The sequence below is a fragment of the Falco rusticolus genome, chromosome 10 (assembly GCF_015220075.1).
Source record: "Falco rusticolus isolate bFalRus1 chromosome 10, bFalRus1.pri, whole genome shotgun sequence".
Lineage (NCBI taxonomy): Eukaryota > Metazoa > Chordata > Aves > Falconiformes > Falconidae > Falco > Falco rusticolus.
Window position 1 is genome coordinate 12,346,121 of NC_051196.1, and position 27,461 is coordinate 12,373,581.

Sequence of the window (27,461 nt, forward strand, 5' to 3'; positions counted from 1 at the left end):
CACCGCGGAGCCGCCTCCCTCCTCTGCGGCCCAGGTGACGGCTGCGGACCCGACGGTGACAGAAGGAAAAAATAACGGGGACACACACAGATCGGGGAGTGGGGGCGTCTTTCCCCCCGGGACCGCTCCCTGCCCGAGCCGCCCCGGCGGGGCGCGGGCGCTGTCCGCACGGCTGCGCGACGGGGGGTGCCCGCTGCGCGCCCCGCCGCCCCCGCCTGCGCGCGCCGGGGGGTGACACGGGGCCGCTCCGGGGGCGCCCCCGCGGCGGGGCGGCCCGAGCCAGCGCCCGGCGGGCAGAGCCGGCCCGGCCCGGCCGCCCCCGCAGTGCTTTGCAGCCCTCCCTCCCCAACCCCCCACCCCCCATCCTTTCCTATTATTTTTATTTTCTTTTTTTTTTTTTTTTAAAGCCTCTGCGGCGATCTTACAGCCAAATACGGATTCTGCTCCCGGCGCTCCCCCACCTTCCTGCCTCGCTTCCCTCTCTCCTTTTTTTTTTTTTTTTAGGAGATAAAAAGGCAAACAGAGAGCGCTCTGGCGCTGGCGAGGGGACTGTTTGCCTGCCTCCGCCGAGGCCTGGCCAAGCAGACTTGGCTTCACGCCTGAGCAGTTTCTGGAGAGCGGCGCGCTGGAGAGCAGGGGAGGCAGCACCTGGCCCTGCTTTAGGAGCCATCTCCTTTTATTGACAGCCAGATAAGCAGGCGGGAGCCGTGGTGTTTCCAACGCTTCCCTGGAGGACTCTGCCGGGTTGCAGGGAGCCGCAAGCCCCTTAATGGCAGCGGCTCCAAACGCTCCGCGAAACCCCTTCCTGGCAGCGCCGCCGGGCCCCCGCCGCCGGGGCCGCCCCCCCCCGGGGCCGTCGCTACCTGCCAAAGCGCGGGACTTACGCGGGGCCGCGTGAGGGGAAAGGGTCACCTGGGATGGCAGCTCCAGGCCCCCCGCCCCGCAAAGCCGGAGCAGGGGCCGTGCTGGCGGCCTCCCCCAGTGCCCCGCAAAGCCCTCTCCGCCCCCCGTCAAAGCCTGTTCTGAAGTTGCTGGCAGCCCCCGCCCCAGCCCAGGCAGGCGGCAGGTTCATGAAACATTTAAGTGCAGTTCAATAAAACTATCGGCTGGCGCGGGGGGGAGGGGGCTCTTCGCTGATAAATTATTTACCCTGACAAGTGTGTGCAAATAACGGCCTCCCCCCCGCCCGCTCTAATGGGAGGGGGTGCGGATGGGGAGAGCAGGGAGCCGGGGCACCCGCAGGGGTTGTGGCGGGGCAGCCCACGCGTGTCCGGGGCACGCCGCGTCCTGCCCTCTCTGCTTCTCGCAAGGGCCAGCACCCCGTTCCGCCAGGAGCGCTGCGGGTGGGCTGGGGCGGCCACAGCGCTTCCGAGGAGCCGCAGGGCTGGGCCGGGTTGTGGGGGCTTCTGTCTACCCACGCACGGCTGTCCTCGCTCGGAGGAGGCTCCGCAGGGCACGAAGCCAAACCTCAGCCTACACCTTGGCCCGGGAGGCCGGGGACGGGCCCGGCTGCGGGCACCGCTGCGGCTGGGGCGAGCCGTCGGGCCGCAGCCCCCGGTTGCCGGCAGAGCAGCGGGAGGAGCCCCCGGGGCAGCCCCGACCCGCGGCCCGGCCCCGGAGCGCAGCCCGGGTGGAGCCGTGCCGGGCCGTGCCCGCCGTCGGGGCGGGCGGTGTCCAGGCTCGCGCCGGCCGCGCTCGTGTCGCCTAAAATGTCTCATTAGCTAACGACTGTCCGCCGTGACGTCACCAGGGCGGCCCAGCCAATGGGGGAGGCGCTGGCGTGGATATTAAGGGAAAGTTAGTGCAAAGGCAGCACCCCTCTTTTGCTGTCATTGACATTTAAACTGTGTGGCAGGTTCTTGCGTGGAAATTGGCGACCGGAGCCGCCAGGTGCCTCCTCCCGGCCGCGGGACCGCCGCGCCCCGGCCCTCCGCGCCCGCTGACAGGTAACGGCGCCGCACGCCCCTCGAGCCCCCGACCGCTCGCCCCGACGCGGGGCCGCTCCCTGCCGCCCGCCCGACGGGAGGGGCCGGACACCCCGACCCCGGGCACCCCCACCCCGTGGGGGCAAGGCGAGGGGAGAGGGCTGCAGCCGCGCACAACAGGTGGGGGGGGGGGGCGCGGGGGGAGGGAGCAGTTCCGGCCGCTGCCCACCCGTCGGAGGGGGCGGCGGGGGCGGCCAGTGGTGCGAGCCGCTTCCCAAACTTCCCTCTCTGCGCGGGCGATGCCGCCCCCTCCGCTCCCGTACCCCCCGCCCCGTGACCCGGGCCCCCTCCCGCGCCGGTACCCATCCCAGGTGGCGGGGGCAGCCGCAGGTTACCGCGCCCGTTGGGGGGGCCCGCTCCCCGCCCCCCCGGGCCCTGGAACAGCCGGCTGCCGGCTCGGGCCGCGGCCCCGCGGGTTGCCTGGACGGGGCGGGAGCGGGGCACGGCGGGTCGGGCGCGGCAGGCCCGCACGCCCCCGCGGAGGGGCGCGGAAAGGCGGGCTGGCGGTGGGGAGGCGGGTTGTCGTCGGGGGCCGCGTCCCGGCCGCTCTTCTCTTGGTAAGGCCGGGGACTCGTCGGTCGCCGCGGAGGCTCGGTCGCCCCGCTCGGGCTGGGGAAGGTCCGGTAGCCGAGAAGCCACTGCCTCTCGGCCCCTAAACTCAAGCTCGCCCCTCCAGCGCTGGGTGCCTCTGCTAAATGAGGGCGTCCGTGGGAGAGAGGGATCCCCTGGAAAGGTCGCTCTTCCTCCGAAATAGCACGAAACAAAATAACAGCGTAAAATCTAAAACACCGCTCACCTGTCCTCGAGCATCTCCAAATACTCCTGACGGTGCGTTAGCAGGAACGCTCCCCGTGATGCTTCGCTAAAATATAACGGTAAATGGACATTCTCCTTCAGTAATAAATCAAACACCATCTATCTCAGATCCTCCTCCCTAATTAGAGATGTTTATTGGAGATGGTGTTTATCCAGCTGTCATGCCGAGAAAAAGCTGTGACATAATTACCTCTGACCAGATAGTCTTTTATATGCATATCTCGCTGACATATAAAGCAATCGGTTTGCATTAAAAATGACAAGATCAAATGTTGATTTTAGTCGATATAATAATATTTCTGGTCATTAAATTAATTAAAATGCAACTTTCAGGCTCTCCAAATTACGAATCCTGCGATTTAAACCTTTTTTCTTTTTAGGAATTAAATGAGCGGCTCCACCAAAAGGATGGGCAGCGGGAAACGTACCCTGCAAACTTGCCGCGATAAATCAAATATGCCAGCTAAAAGAAAAAGAGCCCTCGACCCCTCAGCTTAATAATGCAGCTGACGTGAAGCCGAGGAGTTTCTCTATCGGTTCCTCGTGGTTTGCCAAATTTAGGTTTTGCTGCTAATTCGAGAGGCCAGGAGAGCCCCAGGTGGGGCAGAGGCGAGAGCGGGACACACACACCCCCAACACCACACCACACCACCCCATCCCCCACCCCCCCGCTTTAACTGCGTTATTTTGAGCCCGCACCTCGGTGCTGGTGCCTTTGGTTTTGTGGCACTGGCAGCGCCTGCGGAACCATCTGCGCGGGGCTGTGAGCGAGCCCTGATAAGCCCCGAATTACTCTGTAATTGAAAATATATTTTTGGGAAAGGCTGGTTTTACAAATATCAGGGGTGTAGGCTTTTGATCCTTTCTGCTGCCTGTGTTCTCCAGTTGCTAATAAAACTCGCATTGAGCTCCTTAGTGGCTTGATTAACAGGCAGATTAACTGTTACTGGGGTTTTGAACAGCTTGTCCCAATCAATAGCATTTAAAAAGCCCGTCAGGATGCGCTAAGCTTCCACCACCATCACCCCCCTTCTTTTCTGAAGGCTTTTCGAGCGGGGCCGGTGGCATGACACATTTCACACACACACACACACACATATATATAAAATCAAAGGCTTTCTCGTACAGAAAGATGTATATTCGCCTTCCAGTTTCAGAGCGACTTCGGCAGGGTCCAGAAAGCCTTTTTTTATCCTGCCACACAAAGCTGTGCCTTATGCAAAAGGCCAACATAAAAGAGGTTAAATCGATTCCAAACTTTCTGCAGATTGTTTATAAACTAGAAAAGCTCCACTTAACTCAGTGTCCTGTGCATTATAGGTTTCAAACACTGTCTCTACATATACAAATAGGCATTAAGTGTCCTGAAGGCAAAAGCATTGTAGTCTAAGACGTCAGGATTTGTGTATCTCTTCAGTTTTAGACCGAACTGGACAAGAGGACTTTAAGCATTTTTATGGGTATTAAAAAAGGTAGTTTGCAGCCCAGATATTAATACAACGAGACGATACTGGAGTCTCTAACTCAGCACTTTCTGCTTTCAGCACCTAACAAAATACGAAAGGGAAGCAAAAGCTGCTGTTTAACACAAATCAATACCCAGACACGAGATCATGTAAAAAAGTGAAAATTATTTTAATCAGGAAAAACAAACAAACAAAAAGCCTTGCCATATATAATAGTTACTTACCTTTTTTTTTTTTTTTTACTTTTTTTTAATTATTATTATGCCCATTTCTTTTTTCTTATTGTTTGGAATAGTTAAAAAAAAAAAAAAAGGCGGGGGGGGGAAGAGAAAAAACAGATGCAGAAAAATGCTAGTTACAATAATCCTGTGCGGATTTTAAAGTAGCAATCTTCAAAGGGTGCCTAGGTCCATGCCGAGAGCCAGGGCCGGGGCCGCGGGGTCTCACGGCTCAGCTTGGGCGGGCGCGGGTGCCGCCGGCGCAGCCCTCAGCCGTCGGGGGGGCGGTCTGCGCGGGCAGGAGGGCAGGGCTTTGGGGAGAGGGGAACGCCGAGCACCTCACGGCGCTGCTGCTCCTCTCGCCTAATTAAAAAGGCGAGCGGAGCAGTTTTAAAAGTCAAAAAATCACCTTCCTAAAAAAAACCCAACAAACAGTCAAACAAACAAAAAAAAACCCACCAGAAAAAAAATAGAGGAAAAAGGAAAAACAGGCCGAGCGGGCCAGGAGGGCGGCAGCCTGCTCGGAAGGGCGAGCGGCGGCTGGAAAGCTGCTAGGAAAAAAAAAAAAAAAAAAGGAAAAGAAAAGCCAGCGCTTCCCTCGGAGGTATCCAGGCACGGCAGCCCCGGCAGGTCCCGCTTCCCCGTCGGGCACCGCCGCCGCGGAAGGCTGGGGCTGGGGGCCGGGGGCCAGGAGGCGGCAGCCAGGGCCGGCCGGGCTGCCCGGTCCCCCGCGGGGCGGCCGAGGGGCAACCGGGCCAGGGGCGGCGGCGGCCGTGGGGCCGGTCCGGGGCCGGTCCCGCACAGCCCCTCCGCGCCCGCCACCGCGGGCGGAGGTAAAATGGCGGCGCGGAGCCGGGCCGGACCTCGCGGGGCTCGGCGGCGGGACGGACCCGGCTCGGCGGGACGCGACGGGGCGGGCGGCCCCGCACGGCCCCGCGCACGGGCGCGCGCGCCCACCCTGCGCGCGCCCACGCGCGCGCGACGCCACGCGCGGCCCCGGCGGCCCGCCCCGCTGCTCTTTCTTCCTCTCAACTTTCGCTCGGGGCTCCCGCTCCACCGCCCCCCCCCCCCGTGACGTCACCGCCTTCACCCCTGCCCTCCCCTTCCCTCCCTGCCCGGGTATTTTTTTTTTCGGCTGGGGGGGGCGTGAAAAGTTTTTGGGGGGGGAGGGAACACAAAGCCCGCTGCGCCCGAGGGGAAAATAGCAACAAGATTACGGCTGCTTTATTCTGGCGAGGAGGCGTAAGAAGGTGCTAATCCAAGGGGTGGCTAATTGAGAGCTTGTAAAAATGATATTTGCCTGCAATTTCGGACAAAGTGGTTTCTGTCTTTTCCCCCTTTAACGCCCCGTGAATGAGAGTTAAAAAATAAATCGCTCATTTGCTAGAGAGGGAGTGCAACGGGAAAAAAAATCAGGAGGAGAAAAAAAAAAATTAAAACCCACGGTCACGACTGACTCCAGCAAAAGGACTAGATCCCAACTTTTAAAGTCCCTTTGGAGCCTCCGAGATGGTGCGAGCTGACAAACCGCAGCCTCTCTCTCTCGCCTGCAGGATGCGTGCGGCGGGGCGGCCGGCCCTGGCCAGCGGCAAGTAGGAGCGCAGGCGGGCTGCGGCGCGGGACGGCTGGTCGCCACCCGCCGCGGGGGCTGGCCAGCGGGACACTGGTGCGTATTTTCCCTTGGCCCTTCTTTTCGGTTCTCTTTTGTCGCTCTGAAAGATCTGGGCGCCCCCGAAGTGATGTTTGGCGGCGGGGAGGGTGACCTGGCGGCTGCCTGTACTTTGGGAAGTTTTGGAGAGGAGGAGATGAGGGAGCGCGGGGAAAGGGGGGGCTGCCGGGGGGAGGGGGCTGCTGGCCGAGCCCCCAGCTGTGGCAGAGCTCCCTTGGGGTGCCCCACGGCCGGGGTGCCCCCCCTCTGCCCTGCCTTACCTTCCGGGGAGATCCCATCACACCCCAATGCTCCCGTACGTCCATGGCGATATTCGGCTCCGTTTCTGTAAATATGCATGACTCGGGGAAGGAAAAAATACCCCAAAAAAACCAAACCCGCAGGTCGGCTCAGGCCTGGCCAGGGCGGGGGGAGCGGCCCCAGTCCCGGGCTGCGGCAGGTGGGGCCGCCGGTCCTGGGGCAGCAGCGCCGGGCTCTCCCCGCCCGCAACCACCGCCGATGGGCCTGGCTCGGCCGGTGCCGGCCTCGGGGGAGGGCCGGGGGGAGCCTGCCCGCCACGGCCCCTGACCCCCGGGAGCTGCCCACCGGGCCGGAGCGGGGCGCCCACCGCCGCACCCCGGCGTCGGGGCAAGGGAGCCGCGGCGGAGGGGTAGGCAGCGGCCTCCGGAGAGCCCATTTTGTGCCATTGGGGAGCTGCGGCAGCTTCTCGGCGGGACCGGGGATGACAGTGCATGACGGCCGGGCAGCCCATTATCCTGCTCCCATTGAGGCGCCCTTTCACTCACATGCAAACTCCTTGGCAGAGTCGTTTGTCTCCTCATTGTACTTTATTTAAGAATGCAATGGTTGTCAGGGCTCTTATTCAATTTCAAGATACTTTATTGATGAGCTTTGACTTTTAGCACTTTTCACATGTCAAGAGAAGTCAAGTGTATGCGGCTACGACTTCATTTTATGCTTTGCGCGTTCATACTCTCCACTTTTCGCGGTGGCTCTTGGAATTTCTTTTTCCTGTCTCTTCTCCCTCTTCCCTTTCTTTTCCCCGAGACTTTTTTTTTTTTTTTTTTTTTTCTTTCCCCTGTGCAGACCCCCCCCTCCCCTCTCCCCCGGACCACTCGCCATAACCGATTGGGACACCCTGAGCTCGGACTGGTGCTCCCAGTGTAACCTTAAATGCATGCGCTGAGGGGTTGCTTTAGAGTTTACTGAGGTGTGTCTTAATAGTCCGGCATTCAACAAATGTACTTGTGGTGTGTGGTCAGAGCAGCAAAGTCATTTACTTACTTTCCCCCTTGAGTTTCTGGCAGCCAGTGAAGGGGGTCCCTTTACGAAAGGCGGGGGGGGATGGGGGGGGGGGGGAAGCCCCTTCAGCCGTCGAGCACAAAGCAGCGGCGCTGCCCAGCGCCCGCCGCAGCCTGCCGGGCCCCCCCGCCTCCATGTGTCTTAAAAAAAAAAAAAGAAGAAAAAGGAAAAAAACCCCGACAACAACACGAAAAAAAAGAAAAAGCCCAAACCAGCCCTGCAGCCCTTAGTCAACAAATGGCACGTGGGAGAAGTTTGTGTGAGTGTTTGGTAAAGGACTCTTCAGGGCCTTTCACAAGAGCCCTCAATGCACAAAGTAAATGGTGTATTTGCTCTGCTCTTTGCCGGCCGGGCAGCGCCTCCCGCTCCCCGGCGCTGGAGCGGGGAAGGGGGGCTGCCGGCCTGGGGACCCCGGCCCTCACAAAGCGCCTGTCTCCCAAATATTTATGTCTTTACCATTTGAATGTTATTTTCCCCTTATCTCCATTGTCGGACCGGAGCGAACTGTTTAAATGCAAATTGACCTCCCTCCCCCCCCCCCCGCCCTTTCCCCGCCGCAGCCCCCCCCTCCCCCCCCGCCCGGCCCCCTCCCCCGTCCCGACCTGAGAACGCGCCGGTCCCCGGCTCGGCGGCGGCGCGGGGGGAGGCCGGGCGCGGCGGCGGCGGAGCGCGGGGCCGGGGCGGGCGGCGGGCGCGGAGCCGGAGCGCGGAGCCGGGAGCCGGGCCCAGCGCATTCATATTCAAACGGCTGGGCCAATTGAGCCGGGCCGGGCGGCGGGCGGCCAATCGGCGGCGGGGAGGCGCTGGCGGCGCTTTGCATACGGCAATATTTCGTGTGGGAGCGAGCGGAGCATTTGCATGTTGTGGAGTGATTAGTGGGTTTGAACGGCGGCCCCGGCTCGGCCGCATTTCCCGCTCTGGTTCAGGCGCAGGGAGGAAGTGTTTTGCTGGAAGATGATGACAGAGGTCAGGCTTTGCTAATGGGCCAGTGAAGAGCAGTGGAGGCGAGGCAGAGACCAAGGCACACATACATTAATACACTTGAACCATCACCAATCAGCATAGGTGTGCTCTGTCTCTCTCTCCCCACTTCACTCACACACTCTTTTATCTCTCGCTCTCCAGTCACTGACAGCCCATTTTATTGTCAATCTCTGTCTCCTTCCCAGGAATTCAAGATCATACAACCAGCAGCTTCAGTGGAGAAAAACTATTTTGCTGGCAACTCTTTTTAAAGCACCATCATTTCAAATCAGTGCGCTCTTAAACTATTGACAGGAGCTTTGACAACAAGACAGGATGCCTCATAAAGGTGAGTGCTCATTTCTTGTCCCAACTTCTCCCTCCTTGCATTTTAATATTTAGGCAGGGCTCGCTCTCTCCCCTCCTCTCTCTCTCTCTCACTCTCTCTCTCTCATATTCCCATTTGCATTCCGGAGAGCTTCCCAGGGAACTTTCCAGCCCAGGAGCTCACAAACTTTCTGCCTTTCACATGAGCCCGTGTCCTCTGGAAAAGCTAAAGCATCTGACTCGGAAACCACTGCCAACACCAGCAGCAGTAATTCCCACGCAGCGTTGGCTGGGCAGGGAGACCACAAGCGCCGGTGCCCGTGCTGCCGGTGCTGCCGGTACCCCAGCTCGCCGGGGCGGCGGGACCCAACGCGGGCTCCGGCCCCACGCCACGCCGCGTGGGAGGGAGGGGAGCGGCGCCTCGCTACCCCGGGGCGGGGGGGGCGTCCGCGGCTTCTGCTTTGTGCTCCCGCGGTGTCGGTTAGCCGAGGATCACCCGTGGTGGTGGGGGAAAAAGAGGGAGCGAGTAGCCGAGAGAGTTGCGTGTGGGAGTGTGTGTGGGAATTAAAAAAATATAGTCACATCCTAGGCCAAGTCAGCTCCCAGGCGCGGTACAGGCGGGGAGCTGAGCGGAGCTGAAGGGCTGTCAGCTTTAATCAGCCACCCGGGGATCCTCCCAACTTGTCCCTAGTGCCGGCAACTTTCCCAGCTCCGGCGCGGGAGAAGCGCCGGGGGCGCGGAGCCGCCCGCACCGCGCAGCGCGGGCCCCGCCGGGCGCCCCGCACCGCCCTGTTCCTCCGCCGCGCCGGGCGCGCCCCGCTCCCCGCTCGGGCAGCTCTTTTCCTGCCTTTTTAAATCGAGATGCTGCAAAAAAATTTTTTTTCTTTAAAAAAGAACTAACCTCGCTTATTTTTGCAAGAGCCACTTCATCACCCCTTTGATCCCCCAGCCCTGCGATGCCCCCAGTATAGCAAAGCCTTTTTTTTTTTTAAGAAGTTGCAAACTCTTCGCTGTAGGGAAGGAAAAAAAAAATTACTCATTTGCTCCTGGGAAGCACAACAATAAACTTGATTCCTTTTTCCCTCGCAAGTGCAATTGGAAAAAAAAATCTGGATTTGAATTTAACCTTGTAACGCTTTGCACGGAGGTGTTACATGGACGCGCAGGGCAGGAATAATTTCTGGAAAGTTTAAAAACAAACTTTCTCGAATGATTAAATGTACCTGGCAGAGGCCGTTTTGGAAAAAGACAGCAACGTCCTAGAGACGAAAAGTGACTGCATCTTCTCCATTTTAGGGACATAAAATGATAAAAGTGGCCCTTGACAATAAATGTTTATAGCTGCTGACCTTTTCCAACGCCTAATAGTGAACCGATTCGTTTTTATCTTTCTCTCATTTGCCCCGAGAATGCGAAAGTTTGTCATCTTAATGTCTAATTGCGGTTTCACCGGGAGAGAGGGGGGGGAAGCTATCCGCCGTCAGATGATAGCAAAATTTCGAGATTAAAAACCGACTGGCAGCTTAGGCCGGGCCTATTAGGACAAACATTCCCCTCCTGGCTGGGGAGCCGTGCGGGTCCGCAGGTCCCTGCGGGGAGCAGCGGGTGCGGGTTACGGCAGGAGAGGGGCGAGTTTGCGATCGTGTGGCTGCGGGGCCGGCGGGGGCGGCCGGGCCGGGCCGGGCCGGGCTGGGCCGGGGGGTGGTGGAGAGCAGCCCAGCAGCCCCCTCGCTTCCCCTCACCTTGCTGCAGCACTCGCCTGCCCTCGCCCTCTATTGTAAAATGCTTTCGGCTGTGTTTAGGGTTTGCTTTGCTTTTGTTTCGTGGCTTTCCCCCCGCTCCTTTTCTCCCTCTCTTTTTTTTTTTTTTTTTTTTCCATCCCCCCCCTTTCTTTTAAATCCACTCATTCTCATTTCTGAGGTCCGTGTTGGCAGAGCTGAGGGCTGGAATTGTAATGGTGGCTTGCTGGATGGCTTCTTTAACCCCGTAGGCCCCACGTTTACGAGTTGTGCGTGAAATATGTGAGGAAATTGTGTCTGGAGAAGTGGGTTTCCCTTTCGGTGTGTGTCTATGCAGACGTGTTCGGTGTATTAAAGGGATGGCTTCACGTTCAGCTCAGCTGAAGGAGATATCGCCACGTCTCCATTGAAGTACAGTGTAGCTTGCTCTGTTGCTAATCAGGTAGCTCTCCAAAGAGCAGTAAATATTTACCAGCTAAAGTCTTCATGCTGCGAGAAAGTACTTGTTTGATGTTTATTTTTATGGATTTAAGATTACTAAAAGCTACTTAATAAATTATACCGTGGCTAGTCCTGAATGGGGAAACGTGCCTCTTTGAATTCTCCATCATATGCAGGAAGAGTAAAATTAATATTCATTATAGGCGCAAAAGAAAGAGAATGAGTATTTTTAGGCGAAAAAAAAGGGAGAGAAAATGAAGGCTGCGACTATTTCATTATTTTACCTCCTTTTTTTTAGCAACCCCCTTGAATGGGCTCTTTATTGTAATTGTCCCTCCCCAATTGAGCACCCCACTGAGCTGTTGTATCTTTTTACAACCCCTAACAACTCGCACCAGTAACACAATTACCGCCAGATATTTATAACGAGAAATTACTTTTCCATTTTCACCCGCGACGATTTCGAATAAATACATGGGGACGCATAAATAAATAAATAAGTGGCCCGGGGGGGGGAGGAGGGAGGGAAGGTGGCGAGAGGAGGAGAGAGGGAGCAGGGGAAGGAGGGAGGGAGCAGGGGAAGGAGGGAGGGAGCGGGGTGGGGGGGGGGGGAAGAGAAAAAGGCGCTGGGGACTGTCCAGGCGCTGGGTCAAGGCAGGCACTAATGAAGGGAGAAGGGGCTTGTTTCTCTGCTCTTTGTAAGTTGGAGGGTTGTTGGTCCGTTGAGTTGGGAAGCTGCGCGGCCGGTTAAGGAGCCTGGGTTTCTGCACTCGGGGTTTGGGTAGAGGAGCAGAATGGAGGCCATTGTTCGCTTTCTGTAGGCTTTGTTTAACAGTTCTCACCCCCTCCTGTTCTTACTTTTTAAAGCAGTGAGGCGAGGTAGACAGCGTGTGTCACAGTACAGTGAAAAAGGGGAAGATCTAAAGACCAAAAAAGAAGTTAATCACAAGACGGGGAGTTTGGGGGAGAAAAAGTTGCTAGTGCCGCGGGGAAAGGGCGGGGGGGGAAAAAAAATAACTCGAGAAAATACCCGGAGGTAAAAATGGAGCCCCGCTCCCAGCAGGCAGGACAGCCGGCCGAGCACACACACACAGACCCCCCCCCCCCGCCTCCGCCGGTGCCCGCGCAGCCCCCGCGCAGCGCAGCGCCGCCCGCCCCGCTCTGCTCCGCGCCCCGCACAGCACACACCTTCCCGGCGTCGCTCCGCACTTTTTAATGTACTTCTTCTGCTTTGTCCTAGAGGGAAGACTTTAACTAGTGACACGCAGATGTGCGAGTCCCTAAATTGTATGAGAGGACAGTCCACCCCGCTTTCAGGCAAGTTTAAAAACATGACTTCGGACTCTCTTTGTGATTGTTGTCACTCCACTTAATACACCACCTCAGCGAAGGGCATTAACGACGAGGCAATACGCCACCTGCATGCAATTAAAACGAGAAACCACTTGGCGGGTTGCTTTTCTTAATTTTTTTCGCGTGTTAGGGATGCATATGTACATTTTTTGCCCTGAGGTATTAAAGCCCCCAAATCCTTAAGCTAATCGGGGGAAGACGCCTAAGGATAACAAAGTAAGCCTGTGAGATATTAGCCTCTCTGCAGCTTAACGGTGTGCACTACCTCCCCTGATTAACGCCTATTTTATCACTGATAGACTGCTATAGGCGAGCCCCGTGGGATACTGCTCTATCAGCCCAACATGCAGAACAGTAAGTGACTCCGCGCCCCTTCGCGGCCGCGGAGGGCAGGCGGGGGCGGCCGCGGGCGCGCAGGAGCGGGCAGGCAGCCTGGGGCCGAGGGCCCGCTCCGGGGCGGAGGGGGGGGTGTGGGGGGGCGGCTCCGCCGGGCGCGGTGGCCCCTGCGCGGCCGGGAGCGCCGCCCGCCCCGTCGAGGCGCGGGTCCCGTCGGGGGCGGCGTGGACGGGGCCGGGAGGGCTGTCACGGCTGCGGGGCCGACGGGGCTCGCCTGGTACGTGGCCCAGGCCCTGCCGTGTGTCCTCCCTGCTCCGCAGAGGGAGCTGGGCAGGGAGCAGCCGCTCCGCGCTAGGTGCAGTTCCCCGCCACCTCCTGAGTTTATTTGCTTCCCGGTGCTGCTGATGTATTTTGTGGATTATTAATATTTTTTGGCCTTTTTGTTGTTGTTATTGCTGACGTCGTTTAAGACCTGGCCGAGGGGCCTGCGCGGCTTTCGGAGGGGAAGGCACTCGCCCAACGCGGGAGCGCAGGGGAGCGGGGTCGGGCGCGGTGGCCGGCGAGGAGCGGCCTCTCCCTGCGCTCCGGCGCAAGGGGCTGCGCGGAGGTCGGGAGGGACCGGGGGTGAGGTCCCAGCCAGCCATGAGCAGGCCCCATCTCCTCGGGACGCGGATCTTCCGTGGGGTGGGCTCCACGCTGGGGCCCCGCGGGCGCGCTTATCTTGCGCGGGGCAGCAGCTGCGAGGAGCGCAGGCCGAGTTGTGCGGCCCTTGCGCGAGGCGGTGGGCCCCCACCCCGTGCTTCTCCCGGACGTCGCCGGGGATGCACGGCTCCGGGACCCCTTTATCATCCCCCCGCTGAACCGGTGAAGAAGTTGTGTCCCCGTGTGAGAAGCATCTGGAAAAACACAGGTTTTGGGGGTTTCTCAGGAAACCTCGGGTGGAGCTGGCTTTTTGTTGGTGGTTTTGTTGGTCTTGGCTGGTTTGGGTTTTTTTTTCCCTTCTCTTTTTTTTTTCTTCTTCTTTTTTTTTTTTTTTTTTTTTTTTCCGGGGCCTCTGCGTGCGTGTCCGTGCGATGTATTTTCATTTATCCCGAGATAAAACCGAGCCCCAGCAGCCCGGGGAGGGCATCACCTGCGCCTGGCGGGGCGGCGGCGGCTGCCCTTGGCCGTGGCGTGCCGGGGGTTTATGGTAATGGGGGATGCCTGCACTCGGCCGTTTGGGATCGCCACTGCAAAACGCAGAAAAGATATCATTCGGGTGAAGCCTTTATTTTGTTTAAAGGTCGCGGCGGGCTCTTCAGGCTTTGTGTTAATAACTCCTGGGTGTATATGGTGCAGAGCATCCAAATTGACACCATATGTTTTCCTATTAGATGACTAGCAATAGAATACAAGGCGCATAATCATTGCCACTGGGCGAGATCTACACCGCTCTCCAGGGAAATTATATAATGATTAAGGCTTAACCTTTTAAGTGAAACTTTGATTCTGCTTTCCCCGCTGCCATTTTTTATGTCGGCGAGCGTGTGTCCCCCCGCCCCCGAAATGGGCTCCCCGCACGCATTCACGAGGCCGGGAAGGGGGGGCGAGGGCTGGGGACGGGGCGGGGGAGTTGGAGCGGGGGGGGGGAGCACCGAGGCACTGCGCCCCCCGGCCGCTCCCCGCCGCCCCGAGCCGGGCCGCAGCCCACCGCCCCCGGGGCGCAGGCGGGGAGGGACGCGGGGCTCCTCTCCCCGCGGTGGGAAGCGCAGGTCGCGGCGCCGGCCGCGCTGCTGGGCCGGGGCGGCAAATTCCCCAGCCCCGATGTCACTTTGAATCCATTGCGCGGGGAGCGCGCCCCCTCGGTTGTGTCCGCGCAGAGCCCCCGGCTACCTCAAACCGCAGCCTCCCTCGGAGGGAGAGCGAGTAGAGTTCAATCTAGTCTGAGTGATATCCAAATGCGGACAGAAAGGGTCGTTTTATCATGCTACTATTTGTCGTGACGATGCAATTTTCAAAAGCAGAGTACTGTCATAAAGTGACACGCCTGCCACAAGTGCTCCAACTGATCTTTTCAATTAGCCTTCCATGCATGATCTGGGGCGACTTCCGCCTATTTCCAGAAATTAAGCTCAAACTTGACGTGCAGCTAGTTTTATTTTAAAGACAAATGTCAGAGAGGCTCATCATATTTTCCCCCTCTTCTATATTTGGAGCTTATTTATTGCTAAGAAGCCTGGGCTCTTGGAGTCAATTTATCAGGAGGCTCCAAAGAGAGGAGAGCGGAGACGCGTAGCGCGGAGCTTCTCCAGGGAGACCTCCAAAGCCTGGAGCTTCAGGTCGGGCACTGGCGAGGCAGCCCCTCGCCTTGCTTGTGGCGAGGCGCGCTCGGCGGTGCGGATGCAGGCAGGCTTGGTGGGGTTGGGGTTGCGGTTGTTTTTTTTTTTTTTCTTTTGGTGGGGAGGAAGGATTTAAAAAAAAAAAAAAAAAAAAAAAGGGAAGGAAGCTACCCACGGCGATCCAGCCCGGAACATTGCTGGGGCTGGGGGCTCGCAGGCGGGGAGCGGCGGGCTGGGGCGCGGCGGGGCCGGGCGCGGTGCCCTCGGAGCGGCGGTGCTGTGCGGCGGGGCGCGGAGCGGCGCTCGGTGGCTGCGCGGGGCGGGAGCGGAGGGTGCTATGGTGGGCGCTGTGCTTCCCGCAGGTCACAGCGGCGTGAACCAGCTCGGCGGGGTGTTCGTCAACGGGAGGCCGCTGCCCGACTCCACGCGGCAGAAGATCGTGGAACTCGCTCACAGCGGCGCCCGGCCCTGCGACATCTCCCGGATCCTGCAGGTGAAGGCGGCGGCGCCCCCGTCCTCGCTCCGCTCCAGAGCCGCTGTGCCCACCGCTGGCCGCCCGGGCGCTACCCCCCACACCCACCCACCCTCCCACCCTCACCGCCACCACCACCCGCCTTCCAGCCTAATAAAACCATCCAGCCGCTTGATTGGTGCTGCAAATAGACCTTTCGACGCGTATATATCTATCTACCTTTAAAAATATTTTAAATTTTTTTTTCTTTTTTCGCTCCCCTTTATTTCCATCCGGTGGTAACCTGCACTGTCGTTACAGTTAGTTCGCTGTAATAAACTGAATTATACGGCTCGGCATAATTTCAGTTTCCTTTCCTTCCCTCCTCCCCCCCTCCCGTATTTACTTATGATTTTGTAAGATCTGTATGCATTTGGCGTGGCTTACTGCCTTTTTTTAAATTATTTTTACTTTTTTTTTTCTTCAAAAAGGAACAAAAAAGAGGGGGGGGGGAGGGAAGAGAGAGAGAGAGAAAGGGGGAAAATAAATTAAAACAAACCCACCCCCCCTCAAAGCCACGCTGTTTTAGCCCGGAATCTGTCTTTACGGACTCTAACGCGATCTGGCGCAGCTCAGGGGTACTTTGTAAGTGTAGGTCTGGATAACCCTCACTCACCCTGTCCCCCGCAAATACTCTTCTGAGAGCAGTGAGGACGATGGAGACTAGCCTGACTTAGCTATTGTTCGCATTAAAGGCGTATATTAACATTGATACTGAAAGAATTACGTTTTGACCAGATTTTTTTTTTTCTTCCAAATGTTTTTAAAGTATCACTTTTGTAGAGGGTAGGGCCACGAATGTAATTTTTTTTTTTAAAGAAAAAAAAAAGACTCTCTAAGTAAGTTCTCATACCATTTAAGGTATATTTTTGTGTTATAGACCCATGCAGATGCAAAAGTCCAAGTGCTGGACAATCAAAACGTAAGCTTGTCATTGTTTAATGCATACTTAAACAATTTTATTTTTGTCTTGAAATTATTAATAATGTGATTTTCTGTCCGCTTCCCTATCCAGGTGTCGAATGGATGTGTGAGTAAAATTTTGGGCAGGTATTACGAAACTGGCTCCATCAGACCCAGGGCAATCGGAGGTAGTAAACCGAGAGTAGCGACTCCAGAAGTTGTAAGCAAAATAGCGCAGTATAAACGAGAGTGCCCCTCCATCTTTGCGTGGGAGATTCGAGACAGATTACTATCAGAGGGGGTCTGTACCAACGATAATATACCCAGTGTAAGTTCATGAAAAAAACCTTCCTGTGTGCCGTTTACAATGCTGGGTAGCCCTAGCGAGCCTCTGCTTCCTTTGTTTTGGTATCAGATGAGAGGATAGCAGGTTCACATCATTTGCATGTGGCAGGGTCAGACGCATTTTTTCATACAGAATCTGACAAATGCCTTTAAGGAGGGAAAAAAAATAAAAAAAAAAAATGCGGGTCACCCCTGCGCCTGGCGCCTTAGGACTGCGAGCATCAGTCAAAGCCATCACTCTGGTTTTGCAGGGTTGGGTTTGGGGTGTTTTTTTCTTTCTTTCCTTTTTTTTTCTTTTTTCTTTTTTTTTTTTTTTTCTGCCACCCCCCCCCCCCCCCCGTGGTTTGTTTGTTTGTTTGCACCACCACCAGCAGTACGCGAGTCGGGGCGGCTGGGACACGGCGGTGCGGGCCGGCCGCAGCGCGCAACCGGCGCTCGGGGAACCCCTGACTTGCGCCCAGGTCGAGCTGCCCGCAGCGCGCAGGGGGCGCAGAGGGGCGCGGGGGCTGCGCGGGTGGCTGGCGGCGAGCGGGTTACCGCACTACCATTGCCTTTCCTGTCCTTTGCCTTCCAGGTGTCGTCGATAAACAGAGTCCTACGCAACCTGGCTAGCGAAAAGCAACAGATGGGTGCCGACGGGATGTACGACAAGCTAAGGATGCTGAACGGGCAGACGGGGACCTGGGGCACCCGGCCCGGCTGGTACCCCGGCACCTCGGTACCCGGGCAGCCCGCCCAAGGTAAGGGAAAGCCCGGCCGCCGCTCCCCGGCCCGGGGCGGCCCGGCTCGGCTCGGCCTCGCCTGGCAGAGGCGGCCTCGACGCGGGTGACCCTCGCCCGCTCCCCGACGGGCGGTGGGCAGGTTCCTCGGGACAGCGGGGCGGAGGGCGTCCCCCGGGCCGCCTCCCGGGGCGACTGCGGGCAGCGGGCCCCCGGCCCCGGTCCGGCGGTGGGCAGGGCAGCCCGGGCGCAGCCGCTGTCAAAGCCGCGTCCGCTGCGCCGCGGTGCCGGCGGCCGGGCGGGCTCCGGGGCTGGTCCGTAACCTCGCCCAGCAGCCCGGTAACCGGGTCTCCCGCACCCGCCCGGGCCGCCTGCCCGCGCCGGGCTCCGCGGAGCCGGGGAGATCGGTAGCTATCTCCGTAGGGCTGATTATAGCTGCTCCTCAATGGACCCGAAACAACTTTGTAAATATAGGAAACTGTTTATCCTGAAGATTAATAGGTATTTGTTGTAGGAATGACAAGGGGATAATATGAAGGATAATGGGATGTTACGTTACATACTTAAGATGGTTAATGGCTTTTTTTTGAATACGGGCTCTGTTGAGGCTCGGCTCTCCCTGGCTGTGGTCAGTCCTTTAGAAGAGGTGTCTATATACAACAACCTGCTTTTTGTTTTCACCCCGCAAGGAAAAAAAAATCGGTAACTGTGCGGAATATCTGGTACAAAGGATGTTTCTGTCACACGCAAGAATTTGTTATGGGAACAATTCTGTCGCTATGTAATTGCTCATTAGAGATCGTTTTGTTTCTCATTAAGGCGACATGAATAAGCGTCTAGTTGAAGGAGACAGCTGTAGAAATGTTCCACAGGAGACCTCTGGACACGATATGGCACCGCTTGCCAATTAGACATGTCAGTTTTAAGAGAAGAAAACAATCTATGAAGGACACTAGAAAGATAGAGCGGAGCCCTCGCTTCCCCCCACCCCCACTTTGGTGTTTTTTGTTGTTGTGTTGTTTGGTTTTTTTAAAATTTTGTTTTGCCCGATGTCCCCCCTCGGAGCCGGGACGGCTCCCGCCGACAGCCGCCCGCCGGCTCGCCCCTACCTGCGGCGCTCGGGGCCGGGAGGGGGCTGCCCTGCCCCGTTGCCCGCACCCCTGCCCCGGGCCAGCGGCCCCGGGGCTCCCCGTCCTTCCCTCTCCGCCTCGCACCCGAGGGCCGCACCGCGGAGCGGTGCGCACTTTCCGCCCGTGCGGCTCCAAACGACCTGGGCGCTCTCCGTTCCCGCCGGTTGTATTTGGTTTTTTTTTTTTTTTTTTGTCAGAAAAGGCGTTAATAGAGAAATGTGGGGCGCCCCCCTGCCTGGCCGCCCCGCCGCAGGGCGCTGCCCCCGGGCCCGGCTCCGCGCGGTGCGGTGCGGGCACACCTGGGGCCGGGAGGCCGGCGCTGCGGCGGAGGCGCCTGTGCCCGGGGGAGGTGGGGGAGGTGTCGGTGGAGCTGCTGGGGGCTTGTGGTGATCCCTTCCCGTGGCGTGGGGGTGAGCGCAGTTTCCGCAGGGGCGGGAGGACCCCGGGAGCCCCCCTCCCACAGCGCAGCCGGGATAGCGCGGTGCGGAGCGGCGGGGCCGGAGGTGCGGGGGTGCGGAGCCAGGAGAGGCGAGGGGGAGGCAGGCAGGCACTTAGAACATCCGCATCGCAAAATTAAAATTAATAAAATGGATTTCCTCTGGAATATTCATGCTCCCTCTAATGTTTTTCCCTTGCAGGGGTATGTTACTGGATTTTAAGAGTCCATTACTCAAAAAGCATAAGGCGAGGTTAGGTCTCAGAGGGGTACAAATATGGTCTCAATCTGATAAACGCCATGCAGCAGTGAATAAAATAATGGATACATGAGGGCTGACAGAACAAAAAGAGACATCTCTATCCGGGAGAAATTCTCCAGTGATTTAGTGGTTTTAGGGATCACCGAGACACTGTTTCTTATCTTCCCCCCCCCCCCCCCCCCCCTTCTCTTATAAGACTAAAGCCTTCTATAGGATTTAGACACTTTCTCTTTCAACAGATGCTACAATGTTTTGATCCCAGCTCTATAGCTGAGAGGTGCCGCAATTGGTTTGCTATCTTTTTTTGCTTGTTTTCCGCCTCACTGATTAAGACACTAAGAAACTAAGGAATGATTTTATTTCCCAGCGTCTTCCCCCCCCCCCCTTTTTTTTTTTTTTTTTTTTTTTTTTTTTTTTTTTTTTCCAGGAAACAAATCCTATACCCAGCGTCAGATGGTCTGGCTATAGGATAATAGGGACGGACATTCACTCGCTTTCTTACGGATTAGGTCTGGAAGGTGGAACAGCCCTATTGAGATCGCTTCTTTTAGGGGCTTTTAAAATAAAAAAAAAAAGGGGGGGGGGGGGATGTTTTCTAAAAAGAAGTATCTCAGTTGTCCGTCGCCGGGGTTTTAAATGGTGATAGGCGAGTTTAGGTGAAACTTTCGGCTGGATGGGGGGGGGAAGCGCGGAGCGCAGCGAGGAGGCTGCGAGCACCCGCGGCTGCAGCAGTTGGGAAATCGGGGTGGTGGCCCGGGGAGCGGCCCCGGGGTGCCCTGGGCTCCCCGGCAGAGGCAGGCGCTGGGAGCCCCGGCCCCGCGGGGGCAGCCCCCCGGGCCGCTCCGTGCGGACAGTGATGGATGGGGGCGGTGGCGGAGGTTACGGCGGCCCCGCGGCGGGCGGGCGCGGCCCCCGGCGCTGCCACCGGCGCTTGGCAGGGCGGCTGCCCCGGCGCGGCGGCCCTCGGCGGGCCCGGCGGCTTTGTGTGCCCTGAAAGGCGGCCCCCCCCGCTATTCACCCGCCGCCGGCCGCCTCAATGGGGCTGCGGCCGCCCATATGGTCACCGCGGCCGCTGAATCCCCGTGTTTAAATGGGGGAGAAAGTTCGGGTTTTAAAACATTTCAAAGTGGTTGAAAGGGTCCCACCAGATCCTGTCACAATTCCCCCCGAGCTTTGAAGGCCGGGGCCATTGTTCGCCGATTATAAATGATATTACTTTAAAGTTGATTTCCCACAATATTTAAAGGATGTAGCGGGAGTGTCGCTATTTATTTTTGCCGTAACTTTTCAAGAGAATTAGCATAAGCAGCCCATGCGTTCCCCCATCCCGTCTCCCCCTTTATGCGACATCAAAACGCCTGGAAAAATATGCTTTGAAAGGAGAGGGAGAGCTAATGTCGGGGACAAGGACTTCTCCGCCTCGGCGGCAGCGCCCGTGCCCTCGGGCCGCGGCGCCCGGGGGTCCCCGTCCAGCCCCGCCGGGCCCGGGCTGCCTCCCCGCCGCCGCCTGCAAGCGGGGCACAATGAAACTTTCCCCTGTTTAATGACAGAAATTACATTAAAAGTGGTGGAAATGCCCTAATTAAAAACGTACCACTTCAATGATATGCCAAACGTTCAGCTGCAGAATAGCATATTTAGCTAGTTAGCGAACTCGCTACTATTTCTTTTAAAATTACATGTTAAAATTTTAAAAGAAATCTTACTTTTCTCTGGTGCAACACATTACAAAGAATGGACAGTCCTTTTATCTAAATATAAAATTCCATTTTCAGCAATTATAGCCTGTTCTTGGTGATGATATAATTACAGCTGTGCTCAGTAATAGGTGTCAAGGCAATGCACACTCATACAATAGTTGAATAAAACTGCAGAACAATGCAGGCACTTCTAAATTCACAACCTTTAAAATGAAATTGACTGTGCAGAATTCAAATAAAAACTGGATAAATATTTTTTAAAAAAGATTACAAGCTTGGTTTGGTTTCTTAATAGCATTTTCTGCAAACCTATCAACATCTAATTGATTAGATAGGAATTAATGATTATAGATAATCTGAAATACTGAACATTGCTATTTTAAATATAGCAATAGGTAAATAAATGCAGCAGGCAGAGGAGACTGCCATGGCACTTCAGCAGCGATTCATGGAAAGAATCACTTTCAGGGGAAAAGTATTTTTATGCAGGTTTTATTCCAGAGGGAAAACAAAATGAAATTAAGACCAGGTGATCGGAATTCCTCATCTCCAATGTTTATCATAACACTGGAAACCGAAATGTTTCTGTGATACCCGTGTCATTAGCGTGGTGTCGCTTCGATACCCGAGAGGTTTTTAAGGGAGGGTATCAGCAAACATGGCTGAACTTGTCCCTAGTTGCCTTCTTTCTCTGATAGGGATCTTAAAACAAGGGTACCTGCGTTTCACTTTTCCACTCTCGGTTCCACAGATGGCTGTCCGCAACAGGAGGGAGGAGGGGAAAACACTAACTCCATCAGCTCTAATGGAGAAGATTCAGACGAGGCCCAAATGAGACTCCAGCTGAAAAGGAAGCTGCAGAGAAATAGGACATCCTTTACCCAAGAGCAAATCGAAGCCCTGGAGAAAGGTGAATGACATTTTCCTACGGGTGAAGCAGGAGAGGAAAGCAAAATGTGCCCTGGCTATATTAAGAGCTGAGCGGAAGCACGGTATTCATGTGCCCTGTATATATATGTATGTTATTTTAAGTCCGTGGCGCTCTCCGTCCTCTTTTATTCACTGAGCTCCAAATATTCATCGATGGCTGTGGCATCCACCGAGAAGCTGTTAAAAGGTTTTCAAAGGGAACATACTCAAGGCACAGATCATACCGAAACATCAATGTTACACCCTGGGCTCCTCTCGGGGAGATAAACCTCCTCCTGCCACCTGTGCCATGTCGCCATGCGAGGGCAGGCAGCTGGGGCTGGCACAGCCCCCCGTGCCTGCCCCCACGCTCACTGCCCATCCCCAGCGCTGCTGCAGCCCCGGGCTGGGAGCAGGTGCCCTTTTCCCTGACCGGCCTGGGCGCACCTCGCCTCTGACCCGCTGCAGATCTTTGTTCTTATTTTCTGCTGTTATTTAGGGACGTGCCATTTTGCTTCTTGGTGACAGGGTCAGAGCTGCCTTGGGGACCCCCTCAGTGGAGGCAGAAGCCCTCACTGCTGCTTGAAAGATGCAGCGTTGCACCCAAGCCTGCCTGCCCCCTTAGCGATACTCCCCAGCAGGCAAGGCGTCCTCCTTCCCAACACACCACACACACACAGCTCAGCTTTGCCTTTACAGCAATGTTTGTTAAGAGCAGTCAGAGCATAGGCAGTGCAGAAGCAACTTGCATTTTACGGTCAGCCACATTAACTCCATGCAACTAATGCAACAATATTTCTTTCTGCAGAATTTGAGAGGACCCACTATCCCGATGTGTTTGCGAGAGAGAGACTAGCTGCTAAAATAGACCTGCCTGAGGCAAGAATACAGGTACTGAATTGCTGTGCAATTATAACTGTTCTTATTTTTACGGTTACTATTCCTGGCTTCTTGGAGCACAGGGCAGCCCCTATTTATGATCGGGTATTTGTCCATCTCCCCCTTCAGGAAAATTACAACAGCTGGGGTTTGCTTTTGCATGCTGCTTTGCCGTGCTGTGAGCCAGCTTTCTATCAGCACTGCCTGGGGTGGCGGGGGGGAGCCCCACACCTCTAGTCCTTGTAGGGTCACTCACATCTGTCAAACACTCTGTTTCCAGGTGTGGTTTTCTAATAGAAGGGCCAAGTGGAGAAGGGAAGAGAAGCTGAGGAACCAGCGAAGACAAGCCAGCAACACTCCCAGCCACATTCCCATCAGTAGTAGTTTCAGCACAAGTGTTTACCAGCCGATCCCGCAACCAACGACCCCCGGTAATGCCACCAACCCACTCACATTCATCCATCCTCTTGGGGAAAAAATGAGACTCTGAGACTGTATCGCCCATTGTAACTGCGGTTAAACTAATGTGTTCATCTATCTGTCTATTCTATTATAGTTTCCTCTTTCACATCAGGTTCCATGTTGGGCAGAACGGACACAGCGCTCACAAACACGTACAGCGCGCTGCCGCCCATGCCTAGCTTCACCATGGCCAACAACCTGCCTATGCAAGTAAGTCTGGCGCTGCCACCACGGCATGATGCTCTCTCGGGACCCAGTGGCCCCTGGGGGGTGCAGCAGCATGGGTGGGGGCCCTTTCTCTGTGGGACAGGGGGTTACAGACCCACACCACGCTGCAGGGAACCTGGCACCAAAGGCTTCCCTGGCATCTGAAAAGATGCCCTATGTGAGAGGGTCACAAGGGGAAGGGTGCTGTAAGACCTGGTGCTCAACAAGTGCTTTTTCCGAATTTTAAAAGACAAAGGTCCTCAAATTTACAAGGCAGCAGTTCTGGGATGAAAAAACTCTTTTCAGGAAAAAAAACAACCAACCCCATGGTTAACCTATGGAACTCACTGATGCGGTATTGTGGAAATTGCTGCCTGAATAAGCTGCCAGAGGGATCCATCCTTCCCCGTGTAGGTAATGTGGTGGCGGCACATCAGGAACACCTGAGAGAGGGAAGGATGTGATTAGCATCAGTGGTTATGCCAGCTAAGCCAGAATTGCAAGAGCTGTCAATCCTCATGCCTGAAAGCATTAGCTGATCACCAGCTGGGTTAGGAAGAAATCTATTCCTTTGGGGTCTGTTTCTATAGACCTTTCAGATGCAAAATTCCTCCTTTTTTAATGGTGGGGTTGGCCTAGGAAGGTGCTGGCCAATTACGGGAGTTTTACAGCTTTGTCTGAGGCACACAGCATTGACCACTGCTAGAGACAGGCGAGCAGATTAGAGAGCCTGACTCCTCCGCCGTGGCAATTACGATGTTACTAATTGCTGAACCAAAATTAACCAAATAAAGTTAGAGTCTCGCAAGTTCGCAGAAAGAAATGACGTGGCTAGGTCGCTATTTCGTGACGTTGGAGGCTGGCGGCGCCGTTCCCGGTAGCAGATGACAAAAGATCAAAAGGCTGACGTGGGAGGGGGACCCTTGGGAAAGCAGGAGGCCCCTGATCCACTGCTGCCGGGCACCTGGGCCAGGGACCTGGCATGTGTGAGCCGCTCTGGAAAGTCCTGCCTATGTGGCCACCACGGGAGGATGGCCACGCGATGTCAGAGTGGGAGATCTGGCAGCTGAACAGTTGGCATCTCCCTGTGGATGCACGGCGCGTTGCTGGTTCTCCTAGAGCACAGCGTGTGTGCTCAGTAAGCGAGGCTGTTTGCATTTTTCGAGACGGTGTCTGTCGGGGAAGTGCTGACAGAGGAAACACGTGTGGACTCGTTGAGGCTCATGCACTTGGAGTGGGAATTACTCATCCCGGTTCCTGCTCCCCTGTTGCCTCCCTGTGTTGGGGCCGCATCAGCACCCTGGAGTGGGAGATGCTCCTGCTTGGTGCCTCCCTGGCACCCTCTGCCTCCAGCTGCTCTCCCCCCCAGCAGATAGGGTTTTAGGGACTGGAGTTTAGGCAAATGTCTGATCTCCTGGGATGCTGCTGGCAGGGGTTTGCTGTGACTGTGGCTCTGACAGGGGATTGCCACACATGTATGTGTGGGTTTGGGGTGACCCAGGTTCTGAAGGGGGATCAACGCGCAACGTGCACGTTGATCCCCCTTCAGAACCTGGGTCACCCCAACCCCACACTTACATGTGCACGTACAACATGCCTGCAGATGCAGGACCAGTCCGTGTGCCTCAGCGGAGTAATTTCTAGTTACACCCCTAACAGTTTTTAGTTACACCACCAAATGTGAGATGAGATGCCAGCCCTGTCTCTGGCTGCAAATGGCATGAGACATCTTTCTTCTGCCCAGGTACAAACAAGGGCAGCGTTCAGGCTTTGGTTCCTTGGCTTAGGTAGGTAACACCATCGTTAGATGTAGGGATCTGCTCACCAAGTGTGTTTGAAAAGGTGCCGGGGACTGTCCACGCTGTTTCTGTGGACCAAAAAACCTCTGGGAAGAGGCTTCTTGGTTGAGCTCCTACATAGGGCTTTACATCTAGGTCCCAGAATTTGAAACCGAAGCTGGTTTTGGCTTGCACACGCTGCTTCTGAGGGCTGGCACATCCGTCCAGAAGAGCATAACGCTGTGTTTACCTTGGCCGATACTTAACGCTCTTTCATCCTCTGCTCCCATAGCCCCCGGTACCCAGCCAGACCTCCTCCTACTCTTGCATGCTGCCCACCAGTCCATCGGTGAATGGACGGAGCTATGATACATACACCCCTCCTCACATGCAGACACACATGAACAGCCAGCCGATGGGCACCTCTGGCACCACTTCCACAGGTGAGTGGCCTCGTACTCCCCCTGCCCTTCTGCCAGCGTGGCTTCCTTGCTCCAGCCATCAGGTTTTTCCCATGTATTTGCCGGGAGAATTCTCCCCAATGCTGGGAGAGGTCTCTGTCGGGTTTAGTAGCTGCTGAATCAGGCGGAAGATGAAAATGTGTAACCTTGCGGGCTAGAGCAGAAAGTCTGATTTTTAAGCTGCCACTGGAGGGGTAGATGAAAGACAGCTGATTAACAGAGGTGTCGCTTGAATAGCGCTACAGTGGAAAGCTCTTCAGTGAGGCCCCCATCCTGCTAAATCTTCTCTGTATACTTGATTTCTAAAGCAGCATTTATTTCACTGTTAGATTTCAGCAGCGATACCCACACCCATCACGTTCAGTGTACGTGAAAGTGTTTGCAGGACTGGGGGTGTTTTTACCGTGTCTGTTGTCAGAGGCTATTTTTTGCTAACGATTTGAAGTTCTTGAGAAGGCAGGTAACCTGTAGAAATATTAACCTATGCATAAGAAGGCAAAACAGCGTATAAAAGGGTAAGTGTCAGTGTAAGCAGGAGCAAGCCGGACACATTTTAAAAGAATAGAAATGCTTAGTGTATTTTGGGCTGAATTCCCAACTGATACAAACGAGCCGAAGCTCTGGCATTTATCTCAAAGCATGACAGTTTATTTATAACAACAAATCAGTGAGATGTGCACAGTTTTTTAAAATATACCCACCTCACCACCTGACTCTGCAGGCTGGTAGATGGCAAGCTTTAATACCAGAACACAAGCACAAATATATGAAACTATAAAGCAAAAAATTGTGCTATGTATAGAAAAACTAAAATATCCATTTTCCCCCTCAATTTTCAGGTCTCATTTCCCCTGGAGTGTCAGTTCCAGTTCAAGTTCCTGGCAGTGAACCTGATATGTCTCAATACTGGCCAAGATTACAGTAAAACATGTGTTAATTCTGTAAATGACTATATGGACAACAGTTGGATGTTCAGCAGTATTTTATAAAGGAAGAATGGCTCTCAGAGTACTTCTGTACTGCAACTGTGCCCTATGCTATAACACATGGAAAAGACTTTCACACGGACCTTTGTACACTGAAGGCATTATATCAGTTGGAACAAATCTTCATTTTGGTATCCAAACTTTTATTCATTTTGGTGTATTATTTGTAAATGGGCATTTGTATGTTATAATGAAAAAAAAAAAAGAACAATGTAGACTGGATGGATGTTTGATCTGTGTTGGTCATGAAGTTGTTTAAAAAAAAAAAAAGAAAAGGAAAAAAAAAGAAGCCATGATCAACAAGCTTTGCCACGAATTTAAGAGTTTTATCAAGATATATCGAATACTTCTACCAATCTGTTCATAGATTATGGATTGCTGTTCCAAGTTTGTATCATTCCATTGCATATAATTAAACCTGGAACAATACGCACTAGATTTATGTAAGAAAAATATCTGTTGGTATTTCCAAAGGTTGTTAACGGCTGAAGCTATGTGCAAACAGGGGTAAAGAGAGAACTTCGATGAAGAAAAGAGTTTGATAGATAAAAGGTAGATTGTGTCTTCGATATAATCCGATTTGTTTTATGTCGAAATGTAAGTATTTGTCTTCCCTAGAAATCTCCCAGAATGATTTCTATAATAAAGTTAATTTCATTTATATTTGACAAGAATATTCTATAGATGTTTTATACACATTTTCATGCATCATACGTTTCTTTTTGGTCGGAAAGAGTTAATTGTTCTTAGATATAGTTGTACTACTGTTCACAGTCCAATCATTTTTGTGCATCTAGAATTCATTCCTAATCAATTAAAAGTGCTTGCAAGAGTTTTAAA

General features: G+C 55.0%; 1 protein-coding gene across 18 annotated transcripts; it reads left to right on the forward strand.

Moving 5' to 3' along the window:
• The first annotated feature begins 1,814 nt into the window (after positions 1-1,814).
• PAX6 (paired box 6) lies at positions 1,815-27,461 on the forward strand. Of its 18 annotated transcripts, none has more exons than XM_037402969.1 (15): positions 1,815-1,946; positions 6,039-6,151; positions 8,626-8,768; positions 12,167-12,243; positions 12,579-12,633; positions 15,296-15,426; positions 16,325-16,366; positions 16,460-16,675; positions 17,267-17,432; positions 21,691-21,849; positions 22,657-22,739; positions 23,008-23,158; positions 23,284-23,399; positions 25,467-25,617; positions 26,475-27,461. In XM_037402969.1, exons 5-15 carry the CDS (start codon positions 12,624-12,626, stop codon positions 26,558-26,560), a joined length of 1,311 nt encoding a protein of 436 aa, XP_037258866.1. In that variant the 5' UTR covers positions 1,815-1,946; positions 6,039-6,151; positions 8,626-8,768; positions 12,167-12,243; positions 12,579-12,623; the 3' UTR covers positions 26,561-27,461. The 18 variants fall into 18 exon arrangements, with proteins under 18 accessions (XP_037258866.1, XP_037258872.1, XP_037258877.1 ...); XM_037402975.1 differs by having other exon boundaries at positions 23,302-23,399; XM_037402980.1 differs by having other exon boundaries at positions 16,460-16,474; positions 23,302-23,399.

What these genes read in the sequence shown, in the direction of transcription:
- PAX6 (XM_037402969.1), top strand. An exon ending in ACCCGGGCAGCCCGCCCAAG is followed by an intron (nt 17,433 to 21,690) that starts GTAAGGGAAAGC and finishes TCGGTTCCACAG; the next exon opens with ATGGCTGTCCGCAACAGGAG. An exon ending in CCCGCAACCAACGACCCCCG is followed by an intron (nt 23,159 to 23,283) that starts GTAATGCCACCA and finishes ATTCTATTATAG; the next exon opens with TTTCCTCTTTCACATCAGGT.